Source organism: Tupaia chinensis, unplaced genomic scaffold, assembly GCF_000334495.1.
Source record: "Tupaia chinensis unplaced genomic scaffold, TupChi_1.0 Scaffold139935_1, whole genome shotgun sequence".
NCBI classification, from domain to species: domain Eukaryota; kingdom Metazoa; phylum Chordata; class Mammalia; order Scandentia; family Tupaiidae; genus Tupaia; species Tupaia belangeri.
In genome coordinates, this window is record NW_006199814.1 from 1,342,785 (window position 1) to 1,357,219 (window position 14,435).

Here is a 14,435-nt window from a genome sequence, read left to right on the forward strand (position 1 = left end):
AAAATTTATAAAATTATTTATCAGAAGTCCATTATTATTCAAGGAGTTTACTAGCCTGGCTCACATGCTTTCATTAAATCCCTGATCATGTAGTATAGCAATGACTATACCATGTATCAGAGCTGTGGCTTCAAAGTTTTATTAAGATTTGGACTTTTCAAAAATCAAATTTAAGATTTCTCTCCTTTTGCATGAATTACTTACAATTGCTACCACAATTGTACCAATTAGTTTCAATGTAGAAATTACTTAATAAACATATGTCATATGATCTGCTTTAAAAGACATTAACAGTGAAGAATTAATTTAAAGTGCAAGTGGCTTAGTTAACTTTTAATTGCCTACACATGTGGGAGATAACTACCAGTGACATGGAAAGCCTACCCACAATTTTGGTGACAGCATCAGCATTAACTGCTAGCTCTTGCTGTTACCTATTAGCTTATAAAAACATCGTGCCTTGGGACCAGCAGTTCGCATAATGGCTATGTCGCTGAACTCTCATGTAGTCGACCGTGGTTTGAGTCCTGGACCTGGTGGCTTAAACTCATGCCGGGTGCGTGTGTGTGTGTGTGTGTGTGTGTGTGTGTGTGTGCGCCCGAGCTCCAGAGAGCAGACCCAAGATCCAGAGAGAAGAAAGGAGGAGAAGGGACTGTGGTGTGGCCATCACCCCTGGGGGGTGATTTTTTGCTTTCTGTCTCTCTGTCTGTCTCTGTCTTTCTGGTGAGCACACGCGTCCTACAGCAAAAACAAAACAAAAACAAACAACAAACAAATAAACCTTGCCAAAAAACAAAAACAAAAACCAAAAAACATCGCACCTTTGCTTTTTAGCTTTCCTGGGGTGAATCTGTGAATGAGCCAGGTTTAAAGAGTGGTTAATGGGAAGAAGGGAACAAGGCAAAAGATATTAATGGCTCTCTGTAACATGTTTTCCTAACACCCCCAGGGTGTGCCCAATGATCTCAGAGAATATTACAAAATTCAGGAAAGAAATTAATTTTAAATTTGTTCTAATAAAATAATGCATGGGCGTGGTGGTGTGTGCCACCAGCCTACTCAGAGGGCTGAGCCAGGAGGATCGCATTCTGTCTAAAAAAATTAAAATCAAAAAGTTTAATAATAAAAATAAAACAATATGCCATTTATTTATTATTTATTTTACCGTAGGGTACCTGTCAGAGAGAAAGGGAGAGAGAGAGAGAGAGAGCGAGAGAGAGAGCAAGGAATCACTCCTCAGAGGAATGGCCACACCACAGTCCTTTCTCCTCCATTCTCCTCTTGGGACTTTGGGCATGTATACACACGTGCCTGGCATGATTTTCAGGCCACGAGGCCCAGAACTCAAGAGTCCACCATGTAGGATCTAGTGCCTAAACCACCCTGCCAACTGTTGGCCCACAATATGTCACTTTTCAGGGAACTGTTAGCATGGAGAATTCAAATAAATAAGCCACAGTGATGCACAAATAGTGCCACCTCCTAGGAGGCTGGAAGCCCCATGGGAGGGTCTAGTTCCCAGGACTGCCAGAATACCCTAGACCAGTTGCACGTGCCAGTAATCCTAGATAATCTGGAGGCTGGGGCAGAAGTGAGACCCTATCGAATATACTGTCTCCTCCCACCCACCTCTCACAAAGAGGAAAAAAAAGTTAGAAAGCAGTAACTACCTGAACCTGAGAGATAATAAAGTAGGATCTACAGAAGGAAAAAAGAAATCAACTATAAAATTAATGCATTTCTACTTAGATTTTTTTAAAAAAAGTATACTGAATCTTTATACTTCCTTTTTGTCTTGCCAGGTTTTGTTGATAGCCATTACATTTGGTATATGGCCAAGATAATCAGTGTGTAGGTTGGGAGGACTAATATCAAAGATAAAGACTCTTCAATAATATTTTTCATACAGGATAATGTTCTCTCATTTATGAATAGAGGAAGCAAAAAACTTTGTAATCTGACTTCACATTTTTCATCCCTAATACAAAATGCGTTCTCTTGAGAGTGCTAGATTGTTTAAATAAGGCATGCTGAACAAGTATAATTACATGGATGTTATTTGTAACATTGACTCCACATTTGCAGTTCAGATGGTGTGGGAGATTATAGATAGGCCGCCTATAAAGAGTTATAAATCTTTGTTTATTTTATTAAATATTACGAGACATGCCCTGAGGATGACAGATCAATAATGGTCCTTGTGGTTTCCTGATGGAAGGCTGCAATTATTTTCTTCCATTACAACTTAAATGTAACTCAATTTTACTCATCTATCATCTTTATAATAGTAATAAAGAAACATCACTGTATGTTTATTTTTCTGCCTATTCTTATTATCCCTTGTTTGCATCTTGTTTTGATTTTTGTTCTACAAAACTGTTCTGACTTTACTTTCTTCCTTTGATGGCTCTGAGTGGTGGCCCTTTAACTCTGGCATTCTTTGAAACAGAGATGGAAAATTACTACCTTAAGTTTCCTTGAGTTTGGAAAGCAGTTGGCTACTCTTTGAATTTGAGTATAAATGATATTTAAAAACATGGAAGCCTGATAAAATAACCCATGAGGTTGACTTTTTCTAAAATCACATTACCTGCAAATTCTTGAATGCAAATTCTTGAATGACTTGAAGTACACAAGAATAGTATCTTTTTCTTTTTTTTTGGAGAGGTTTTTTTCTTATTGGGTACGTGCGCTTGCCAGAAGGACAGAGACAGACAGAGAGATAGAAAGCGAGAAATCACCCACCACAGGGGATGGTCAAGCCGCAGTCCCTTCTCCTCCATTCTCCTCTTGGGATATTGGGCACGCACACCCGGCGTGAGTTTAAGCCACTGGGTCCGGGACTCGAACCAGGGTCGACTACATGGGAGTGCAGCGACATAGCCATTACGCTAACTGCTGGTCCAAAGAGTAGTATCTTACAGTGCTATAGCAGTTAGTATGGAAACTCAGGGCAAGGAACGCAACTTAAACTTTCTAGCTTGACTATACTGCAATTTGATTCAATCGTCTTTCTCGTCCTCCTTTGCCGTCTAAAACCACCACCATTCCTTGACCTTCCTTGCTTTTTGAAATTATTAAATCCTCAGAAGGACTTATACAATGTAAGCAGTATGGAGGTGAGTGACTCATAACAGGTAGGAAGGGATGTGAAAGACCCTCATGAGCAATAGAACTGGAATGTGCCTCCTGCAGAAACAATCCAAGCATCCGAATTTGCCTTTATACCAGTGCTCCTTACAATAATAGCTGCTATTTATTTAGTACACGCCAAGGACTAAGTTAGGACCTTGTACAGACAGTAACGCACTTGTCCACATGACGGTCCTGCATGGACATAGGTTCAGTCTCATGCTCTTACATCCATCCAGGTGGAAATTGGTGGGGTTCACATTTGAACCTGGACCTCTGATTTCTTGGTGATCTTATTGTTCTAGGTACTTTATGGATATTACCCCAAATTGCCACAAAACCCTGGGAAAGTAAGCATAACTGTCAGCATGTTACAAATGAGACCCAGGCTCCAGGAAGTTAAGGAATATAGCAGAAGCCACTTGGCTGGTGTGCAGTAAGCCAAGACTTCCACGAGGAGTGTCTGGCACCAAATGTCATGTTTTTCCTCTTCAAATGTCATATTTTCCTCATTCTGTTGATCTATCATGGGTTGTTAAAATGATTAAAATGTTGGAAAAATATTTGCTACAAATCTACTTTTATTCTCTCAAATGACTACATATAGAGCAAAAGTTAGATAATGGACTACAAGAAACAGTCTTATGTGTTAACTCTATTTCTGAGTTAGAATGGTTGTCAGAAGGCCTTTTAATTTCAATGTTGGTTAAAAATCTTTCAAAAATGTATTATTCCAATTCTATTAGTAAATATGCAATAACTTAAGGAACTCTGGCAAATAACTAACAATTTGGGATTTTAAAAAATTCCCTTATTTAATAGTTGATTCTTACTTGTAGAAGACTGGGCAAATGTATACTGATTCCAGTGTTTTCCTGGAATTGTCATTTAATAAATTCTTTGTATGAGACTGTTGGAGATTCCAGTTAATGTAAGCAAACGAACTAAATTTTAATACTTTTATCCTCAAATGGAAGATGAGGTTTATTTTTCCTATGTCCAAATTTGGGTCTTTCCAAAACCTCCATATTAGGTAATATTTTATCACTTTATTTTGACTAATAATGTGCTTTTTACATTATTTGTATCAACCTAAAACACTTCAATCAATACTAATTTAATATACTTATAGAGGTCTGTTAATGAACATATAAAAAAGATGATAAAGATATTTTTAAAAGATTCAGTAGTTACTTACGCATTTATAACATCAGAGTTTTCATTGTTGGAAGTCATTATAAACAAGAATGACTTTCAAAAGCAACAAAGAAAATGGTTACATTGTGAATATCAAAAATGCATTCTTACGGGGACCAGTAGTTGATTGTGGTTCGAGTCCTGGACCTGGTGGCTTAAACTCACGCTGGGTGCGTGTGTATGTGCCCAAGACCCCGAGAAGATAATGGAGGAGAAGGGACTGTGGCGTGGCCATCCCCCCTGGGGGGGGTGATTTATTGCTTTCTGTCTCTCTGTCTCTCCCTGTCTTTCTGGCAAGCACAGGTGCCCTAGAGCGAAAACCTCTCCAAGAAAACAAAACAAAACAAAACATTCTTACAGAACAACTGATACAATCAGTAACACTGGTATTCCATGAATGGTTATCTGTGGTTTGATTGGGATAACTTTCCGAAAACAGGATCTTAAATAGAGACAGAGTTCTGAAGCACAAATAACTTACGGGTGACGATAACCTACTCTTAGAATGATCAGATAACTCAAAAGAGGGCTTTCATAATGTTTTCATCATGAGATGATGCATGTGAGGAGTTTGCATAGACAGGTTTCACGTTTATGTGATCATAAACAAGCAAGTCAGCCCTGATACACCTGCTAGACTCCTAGAAGAGAAAAGGCCCTTTCTTGGCCCTCTCATTGTCCGATCCCATGACAGAAAGGCATTCTGTGCATGGTGGGAACACAAGGAAGGCCAGAAAACCCCACCGTGGCTGTGCTCACACACTGAGGACCCAGCAGAAGCCTAAGTGAAAAGTGATTGCCACAGCCTTCTTAACTTGTCCAAAGAACACATAGAATACCAGCAAGTGGGATATTGGTCAAGGAGTTGGACTTCCATTGGCTGACCGTGGTTTGAGTCCTGGACCTGGTGGCTTAGAATTCATGCTGGGTGGGTGTGTGTGTGCATTCAAAATCTTGAGAAGAGATTGAAGAAGGGATTGCAGAGTGGCCACCCCCCCCGGGGGGGGGGCAGTGACGGGGAGGGGGGAAGGGGTGATATCTCTCCTGTTGCTCTGTCTCTACAGTGAGCACATATGCCCTGTAGCCAAAACCTCTAAAAAACTAACACCCAGAGTCCCTCCATAGACATAGTAAAGAGATAAACAGCAAAACTATAATATGTATGTCTATTCACTAAACTTTATGCCAAAATAAAAACCCAGTTCCAAGAAATTATTAGAATCACCTAATATTTTGCCAAATAAATTTACCAAGATAAAAAGGAATCATCTGATTGCTGAGAGTCTTTCTAAACTTGTTTGATCTTGTACATTATTTTGTTCTTTTCGGTGACAGATGGTTCTAGGTGCCTTCATTCTAAGATAAAGCTGGAAAATAATTATATCCTGATTATTAGAATAATTGTAGGTCTTTCTATGGACAGTGTATGAAAACAGAGAATGTGTGGAGTTTCACTCGTGGACGAAATCTGATCTTTAATAACCAAGAAGATAAACAAGCAAATAAATACAGACAGTTTGAAGGTATTTGTCTTTATGGAATTTGGCCAGTGCAAAAGCTGGCTTCCCTTGGAAGAAGACTAGGTTGGCAAGTTCCATCTTGTTCCCACAAGAATTTTTGCGATGGGAGTGATAATAGTTTCAGGTGTGGTTAGTGCATTTTGGGCATTTTTCCTGGGCGATAAACCTGACCTGAGTTTCACTGGGTAATCCTACCTCTTTGTTCCCTTCGGAACACTACACAAGTCACAGGAGTAAAAGTTCAGATGTGTTTTGAGCATTTCTAGAACTTATAAATATTCTTACATCTAGGGGCCAAAATGTACAAAGTAAAACAGTAAGGTATCATTATAGCCTATAAAGTCTCTTTTTAATTTTTAATAGAACGAGATTTAAAGAGCAAGGTCATGTTCTCTTAGAGACCCTGGAGAAACACCTAATAGACTTTGCTTAAATTTGTTTTTATGAAGCAACTCACTGGACACAGGAAAAGTGTTTTGTCTATAATGTTTTGTCTATAATGTTTTATTTTCTAATTCCAGATTTCTGAAAGTCCTTTTGTTTCCTTTCATTCTTTTGTATCTTCTAGTGAAGAAAAGGGAAACCTCATGAGGATTTTCATTGCTTCTTACAGAGTTGTAATATGCATTAATTATGTGCAGGGGAAAATCAGTGTTGGTTGGGATATAATGTATGTATATATTTTAGGAGGGAGAAGAGGGAAATTTTATTTTTAATTGACTAAAAGATGAACTGATTTTCTCAGAAGTATTTTTCTAGCTTTATATGTATATGTACAAAAGTTAGCTAAAGTTTCCATCTAGGGAATTATTCCAGACATGTCAGCAGAAGTCAACCAAATATTTCTATATTCATATGCCCTTGCTATCCCTTGGCAAGTTAATTATTTTCTCTTATCAAAGACATATTAAATGCTTTTCCTGTTTGCGATTAAACTTTTATTTCTTGGATTAAAAATTGCTAGATAAGACAGAACTTTGCAAAGTCAAAACTTTCTTTAGAAAAGCTATATACTATTTGTTCATTCAATTACGGTTACTAATGGTCATTACGTTAGGAGGCACAGCCAGGTGAAAATGTCTGAATCTGGGTCCAATAAAAGAACGATCAAAGTCACAATGGCCTTCCAGTGTGTTACACTTTCTCTGGTACCAAGTGATCGAATGACCAGCAGAACAAATCCACTGGCTATAGCTGCCAGCTTTTAGGAAGAAAGTTTTCAAAAGTTTGTGGGAAATGTATGTTATGAAAAAACTATGCACAGACTTAATTGTTTTCTGCAGCAAAATATCCTTGTACTTTAATTCTATTTTTCCACAGACTTTTTGAAGTTCCCTCATAGTATATTTAAATGGAAGCACCAACAATTTCCCTAACACTTCCATGAACAGATGCCATCTCATATAAGTATAAACAATCGTTGATCAAAATATTTATGTTTATAAATATCAAATTACCAACAAGGTAAAATATTAAAGTAGAACTTGGTGGACACATGCCTATTTAAAAAGGAAGTCTGTCATTAAAGTCAAGATCTAAAGGAAGGATTTGGGAGCAAACATTTCCTCTCTACTTTTCCAGGTTATTTAGAGAAGTATATTAGTGCATCTAAAAAAGTTTTGTTTACCAACATTTCATAAGATTTTTCTTTAGCTAAATTTCCTTAAGTAACATCAAGAATATAGATTAATTATTTGCATATTGGTGAGAACAGGGTCCCATAAGGAAAAAAAGAAAAGTCTTTAAAATCCATAAATTAACTTGAGCATCTTCTTCTAAATGTTGTAAAGATTGCATAGATATCTTAATAAGCATTTTTTACAGGAAAATCTGTGTACGTCTGATCAAAGCTTCTAAAGCATATATGAGAAATAACTTTAATAATTTAAAGTGTTGCAGGCATGCAAATCTACACTGTAAAAATAATTTTTCTTTTGGTTACCACAATAACTCTTTAAGATATGATTATACTTGTAAATGAACAGTCAATTTCTAAATGTTCTTGAAAAGAATCTGCAAAAAAATGTGGATAAAGATCATTTACAAAGCACAAAACAGCCCTTAACATTCTTTTCTAGACTTATAGTTATTCTGATTTGCATCTGATCATCTGTAAGGGGGCAAACCTACGTGACTTACCCTATTAAAACAGTGCTCATGATTGGGTCCATAAAAGTGCTGGAGACATCTCACATTGTTTTTGTTGACGATCTTATTGAAGAATTCATTGATATATTTGACAGGGAATGCGCAGACAGCAGATCGATTCACTGGTTCGGCAGAATCTGCCTTGCTTTGTGCGAACACCCCGTAGAGAATGTCATCATTCTGGCTGGCTCCTATTTGCTTAGCAAGATGGGCCCCAGGTTTACTGACATATGCAGCCTGAAGGATATTGAATACTTCCTTTCTTGTGGATCTCTTTCTTCTCTTTTCCGTGAGAATACATTCCAGAGGCATTTCCATGTAAGAATGCAACCCAGAGTCCACAGAACAGAATCTGATGATTCGCGTGTGAAAAGTTTGAGCATCTAGAGTTTCTTTTTGGACTGTCAAAAAGTAAATAAAATGGTTGCTTTCGAAGGCATGGACATACTTAATGGGGTAAGAATCCCGGAACTCAGGTAAAACATCAATATATGACTGGTCTGTCAAAAACTTAAAACCATCTTGTGTTTCCTTTAGTCTTCTCACCGATATCGAATGCAGTGAATGATCTGGAAGGTAAGAATTATTTATGGTATTGCCTACAAAGAAGGTGATGAACCGGTTCTTTTCAGACAGGAGGACTTTGGTTCCCAGGGGGCTCACCACACAGTCAGGACACTGGCTGGGCTCCTCGTCTGCCTGTGGGGAGAACATGCAATGCACCTCTGACTGTATATCAGCAGGATTACCACGGGGAAAGACGTGTCGTAGGCAGGTCCCTCTGTTGACACTGCCACAGCTAATGAGTTGGTCATCATAGTACGTGTCAACAAGCAGAGCCATGTTGATGTTATCTTTCCAAGTGCCACCTGATGAATTGGCCTTGCTCCTGCAGTTCTGACATGGAAAACAATCTGGGTGTTCTAGCACGGGCCCAGTCTTGTACTCAGCAACCTTCTGAAGGTCTTTATCATTTAAAACATAAATGTAGTTAATGGCGCCGAGGTAAATGTGATTCTTATGTAGAACAATATTCTGTATGGGTGTTGCTGCAGTGAAGTTGGGAAGCTGATACTCCATATCGACATTCATCTTGGACTTTATCAGTGCCTCTGTACACTCCCCATTGCTCCTCTGCACCAAGGTAAACAGGAGCACAAGGATGCCAGGTGCAAGCACAGTGGGGGCCTTCATGGTGAGAAATTTATCTGCCAAAACATGTTCAAGGCAAGAGCAGTTTAGTTGTCATTAGGAACACAGGACAAGCAGAAAGAACTATACCAGTTAAACTATCAGAAACAAAGCTCCCTAACTGGAAGTTTTACATAGAATGAAAACAAAAAACTCTAGCTAGTTACACATAAAGATGCATTGTGCAGTTGGACATGACTCCACATGGTTTAATTTTAGAACTCAAGCCACGAACGAGTAATTTTAGAGAACCATTATAAGACGCAAACAATGTTCTGTACTAAGGATGATACAGCAGCTGAGCTGTCGTCCTTCAGCAAAGAAATAAATTTCTCTCTTAACCCCCTTGTTGTTTAATGTGGTTTAATATCTGTGGCTAATGACTGGGTTGATATTTAAACTTTCTTGGTTAGTCAAGTAAAGGAACTGTGGTTCAGACTCATTTATTCTAGAAATCACAGCAGGCATTGTTTCCTTGGGAGCAAGTAGAATTACTAGTCTAAATTTAGTTTCCTTTTGGAAGAAAACAATCATAAATTCTAGAAGCAATATGATCACATGCTGTTTATAGGATTTTGTGTGCAGAGGAAAGGTATGGTTATGATTTGGCTATAGTTAACCTATTGTTTCAGACAGACAAATGCTTCATGTAAGATCACTGGGAATATAAAAACAGCAGACTGAAAACATAAAATAAAATATAATTTTCAGAACTAAAGTCTTCAAACTATTTCTCAGGGAAAACAACATAGTTTTCATTACCAAGTCAAAAAGCTATTTTGTAAAAGAAAACATTTTTTTTCATATTTCATTGTTTGTACCTGGACAATAGTTCCACTATGAAGCAGAGGTGAATTTGTTATTCAGTTTTTAAAAACTTAAGGTGCACAAGTTATAAACATTGTGATTTCTACTTATTATAGCTATATATGGGGTAGCAGGGAGGAAAGAAAGGGAATAAATGAATTAGAATGAATAGAAACTCAATAGCTTTTAATACTTGTTTTTTAAGAACATAATTCAGACAAGACAAAGTAAGACTCAAAAAGATACTAGGCATTGTGCCAGCAGGTGGTATGGTGGTTAAGGTGCTGGACTCCTACATGGCTGACCATGGTTTTGGTCCTGAACTTGGCAGCTTGCTTTCTCATTTCTCTCTCTCTGTCAAGTGTATGTGCTTTATAGCAACTTAAAAAAAAAAATAATAAATAAAATTAAATTAATTATTCTTTAAAAAAATACTAGGCATTATAATTTCATACTAATTTTGGTATGTGAATCTGTGGTTTCATCATAGGAAATGGGGCATAGTCCCTGTCCTTCAGTGAATCTATAATGTTGCTGAGCAGTAACACACTAGAACACATGACCTATAATACCCTTTACAGCACAAATCAAAAGCTACAGCATAAAAAGATGGGGACACGGCCTGTATTTAGGATTATTATGATTACAAGAATGATGGTCAAGTCCATTATTTTATGAGGCCCAGGAAAATAAGAGTAAAGTCTGTTTGGCTTACTGCTATATCTTAAGGGTGTGGTCATACAGAGTCTGGAACACAGGAGGTGTTAAACAAATATATACTAAATAAATAAGTGAATAAAAATTAAGCAATAAATTCAAAGTCACCTAACAGGTAAGTTTAGTGGATAGAAGTTGAATCTAAGTCATTTTTCTTTTAAATTTATTTATTTGTATCTTCTATAAGAAACATAAGGGGTGGGGGAGAGATAGAGAAATGGGGAACCCAAACAGAGTCTCCATGCCATAATCCATCCATAGCCTTGGCCAGCCCAAGTCATGTGTACCTGGTATATACAGGTGGGACCTAGGGCATGAACTGGGGACCTTCCCAAGTGAGTACAGTTGTGTTTGTGTTGCAACACTGTCTGGCCTCTAATCTAAATCTTTTGAACTCAAAAATCAAAGATAATTTTACTGTACTAAATTTTTAAGAATTGAGGCCTTAATTAAGAGGTAACAGGAGCTGGGCATGTGTGCATGCATGCCCAAGATCCCGAGAGGAGAATGAAGGAGAAGGAATTGTGGTGTGGCCATCCCCCTTGGGGGGTGATTTCTCACTTTCTGTCTCTCTGACTCTCTCTGTCTTTCTGGCGAGTGCACACACCCTACAGCGAAAACCTCTCCCAAAAAAAAAGAAAAAAAAAAGAGGTAACAGGAAATCATTGAAGGGTTTTGAGCTGCAGAGTCACATGTCCAAGCTTTTACTCTAGGAATACTGATTCGGTGGCAAGGTGGCTGAGAGCAGGGAGAATCTAGTAATCGAAAATCCAGTTGACTGGTTATTCCTACAGATTCTAATGAAGTAATAAGGGCCAAAACCAAGATTGTGACCATAAGAACAGAAAGGAAGGAAGGACTGAGAGAAATATCCAAGTAAGAAAGATTTGACACCTAACTGCATAGAGTAAAAAAGAGAAGGCAAAGATGATTAGAATCATCTTGGGGAAAGTGGAACAAGTTACAAAACTAGTCAGCAGTAGGAAATGAAGTTAAAGATAAGGAACATAATAAGTTGGTTTTATACAAGTTAAGTTCCATGTGCTGCTGTGAGATGAGTGAAGGAAAGTTCTATTGCAGGATTGACTAATAGGTTTTACATATTCAGGAAGATGATGCCTAGAATAAATGAACAATGGAAACTGCAAGCACACAGAGCATTTGTGCCAAAGAATATAGGTGAATAAGGAGAAAACGTCTGAGAAGCTGCTCTTGATGGAAAAGTGGCACAATTGGCCTTAAGTGAGATAAAATCTGTCTTGGGTGAGAGAGTGGGAAGTGGAGCACGAGTGGATCTTTTCACAAGAATGATTCAGCATGAGATCTTGGAGAAATCAGGACTATCGTTGCACTAGAGATAAACTTTGCATGTTATCTGCATAGATGTGATGGTTAAAACCAAGACTGGGTATGCTCATGAAGAAACTAGGTGAAAGAAGAAAGGTGAATGAACCAAATCTTGGAAATATCACAACATTCCACCGGGGGGAAGTTAGGTATCAGGAAGGAAAATGCTGCATTGCATCACAGAAGCCAGGTGAAAGTCCCCAAAAGGAGGATGTGAGCTGTGTGGATAATCCATGTTGGCCTTCGAGAGAGTAGTTCCAGGCCAGCTGGTGGTGTGATGATTAATGCCACTGGATCCCACATGACTGCACAATTCTAGTTCCAGACCTGGGGACCTGAAAAACACATCAGGTGCATGTGTGTGTGAGCCCAAAGTCCCAAGAAGAGGAATGGAGGAAGAGGAATGGAGAAAAAGGGATTATAGCATGGCCATGCCCCCTCAGGGGTGCTTTCTAAATTTCTCTCTCTCTCCCCCTCTCTCATGAGCACCTGCACCTTATAGCAAACTTAAAAAAATTCTGTGAGAGTAACTTCAATAGATTCAATAGTGGTGCTGGAAGTTAAATTGGAAGAGAATGTGTGGTAAGGAAGTAGACTGTTTGTCAAAGGAAGAACAAGTAGAAGGCAATGAGGGGTCAAGAAGAGTTTATTCTTAAATTGTAGGAAAGACATGAAGTTATTTATGAGACTTTTTGTTCTTTTTCTAACACTGCTTCAGTGTCTACAGGACATTCATACTATCCTTCCCTGGGAAACTAGTAATTGGTGGAAGCAATGGGTTAATGGACAGATAAAGGACTACAGAGAAAGGGTGACCAACCACACTGAAAATGATGCTAGAGTTGAGTTGAAGATGGATAAAGAATGAAAATTCCTAGGAGGCAGCCATTTGTGCAAAGGTAGAAGGCAGAAGACGGCAAATGACATGGCCAAAGGCAGCACATAATTGAGCCTAGAGAAATGAGAAATACAAAGAGGCAAAAGAGAGAGAAAATTGTTGGAGCAGGCTAGCCCATGGCCTGGTGATTAAGGTGGCTGTGTTAAGGTGGTTAAGGTGCCAACCAAGTGTCCAGGTCCCAGACCTGGTGGCTTGAAAAACGCACTGGGTGTGTATGCATGTGCATGTGTGCCCAAAATCCCAAAAGGAGAGAGAAAGGATTGTGGTATGACAATGACCAATGGGGTGCTTTCTTGATTACTGTCTTTCTCTCTCTTTCTCTCTGTTTCTCTCTCTGGCAAGAACATGTTCTCTCGGGCAAAAATAAAAACATAGTTGGAGCAATAACCCAAATATACAAAGAGAGGCATTTCCAAGAGCACTGGAACAAAAGAGAGGCCATTCTTTTTGAGATAGTAAGACAGGATGAAAATTCAAATGAAGATACAGGGACACTGAAAAAGTTCAGGGCATATAATTACAATGTTTTTTGTTTATAATTTCCAGAGGGTGAATGCACTTGCCTGAGAGAGATGGGGTGGGGGGTGGGCTAGAGGGAGAAAACACGCCCTAATGCACTGTGATCACACTGAAGCTCTTCTCCATTTCCTCATCCTGCAGGGACTTTGGGCATGCACACACATACGCCTGGTGTGTCCTTCAAACCACTGGGGGCTGGGATTTGAATTGTAGTTGGTCAAGTAGGATCTGGCTCCTTGAACCACTAGTCCTCAGGGCAGGACTCATACGACTTAAAATGTTTTAAATATATCAGGTATATATGATCATCTGCTGAAAGTGATGTATATAGAGGAGGGACCAGGGACTTCAGGGTGGAGGAAGATGTTTAGAATAGCTGCAACAGGCATGCAAACTAAAGTCAGCAAGAAATGAATGCAAGGATTGCTTTAAGGACTCCTTTTAAGATACGACACAATGTATTGTGACTTCTTTATGTTTATAAAAGACAGAAGAAACTCAGGAGAAAAGGTTCGGGATGCCATGATTATCAGGGTCCAAATGAAGACATCTGATTAAGGATATGGGCTTTAATGGAATAAGCAAAGACAGAAAACTGCAGTTGGACTAGAGGGCAAAGCAAAGTTTCTGGAAGGTAAAGAACTAGAAGAGATATAAAGCATATAATAATAAAACCCACAAAAATATGTTTCAAGTGCTTACCACGTGCCAGGCATTCTGTTAAACCCTCTGAATTACTCTTCATTAACACCCTGTGGAGAAGGAAGTATTATTATCCACCTCTTTTAGATGAATAAGCTTTCAAATGTAAGAACCATGATTCAATGCCATGCCTGGCTAATAGAAATCCATGCATACTCTTAAATGGGTCACTAATACTGAAGCAGCTTATCAAACTGTAAGATAGAGCACACTGAAACAGAAGTAGACAATCAGACCTTGGATTCAGGCTCTTTCCC

At 38.6% G+C, this 14,435-nt stretch overlaps 1 protein-coding gene across 3 annotated transcripts in view; it reads right to left on the reverse strand.

Annotated features, from left to right (window-relative positions):
* Nucleotides 1-14,435, reverse strand: part of MET (MET proto-oncogene, receptor tyrosine kinase) — a 134,283-nt gene that overhangs the window by 94,907 nt on the left and 24,941 nt on the right. The window contains exons 2-3 of one of the 3 annotated variants that reach the window (XM_006162376.2): nt 14,179-14,228; nt 7,989-9,205 (exon numbers count right to left, since the gene is read on the reverse strand). The exons of 1 other annotated variant lie outside the window; for it this stretch is intronic. In XM_006162376.2, the coding sequence (XP_006162438.1) occupies nt 7,989-9,205; nt 14,179-14,221 (1,260 nt within the window). In that variant the 5' untranslated portion in view covers nt 14,222-14,228. The remainder of the gene's footprint in view (nt 1-7,988; nt 9,206-14,178; nt 14,229-14,435) is intronic. One more of the 3 variants, XM_006162377.2, reaches the window with a different exon arrangement.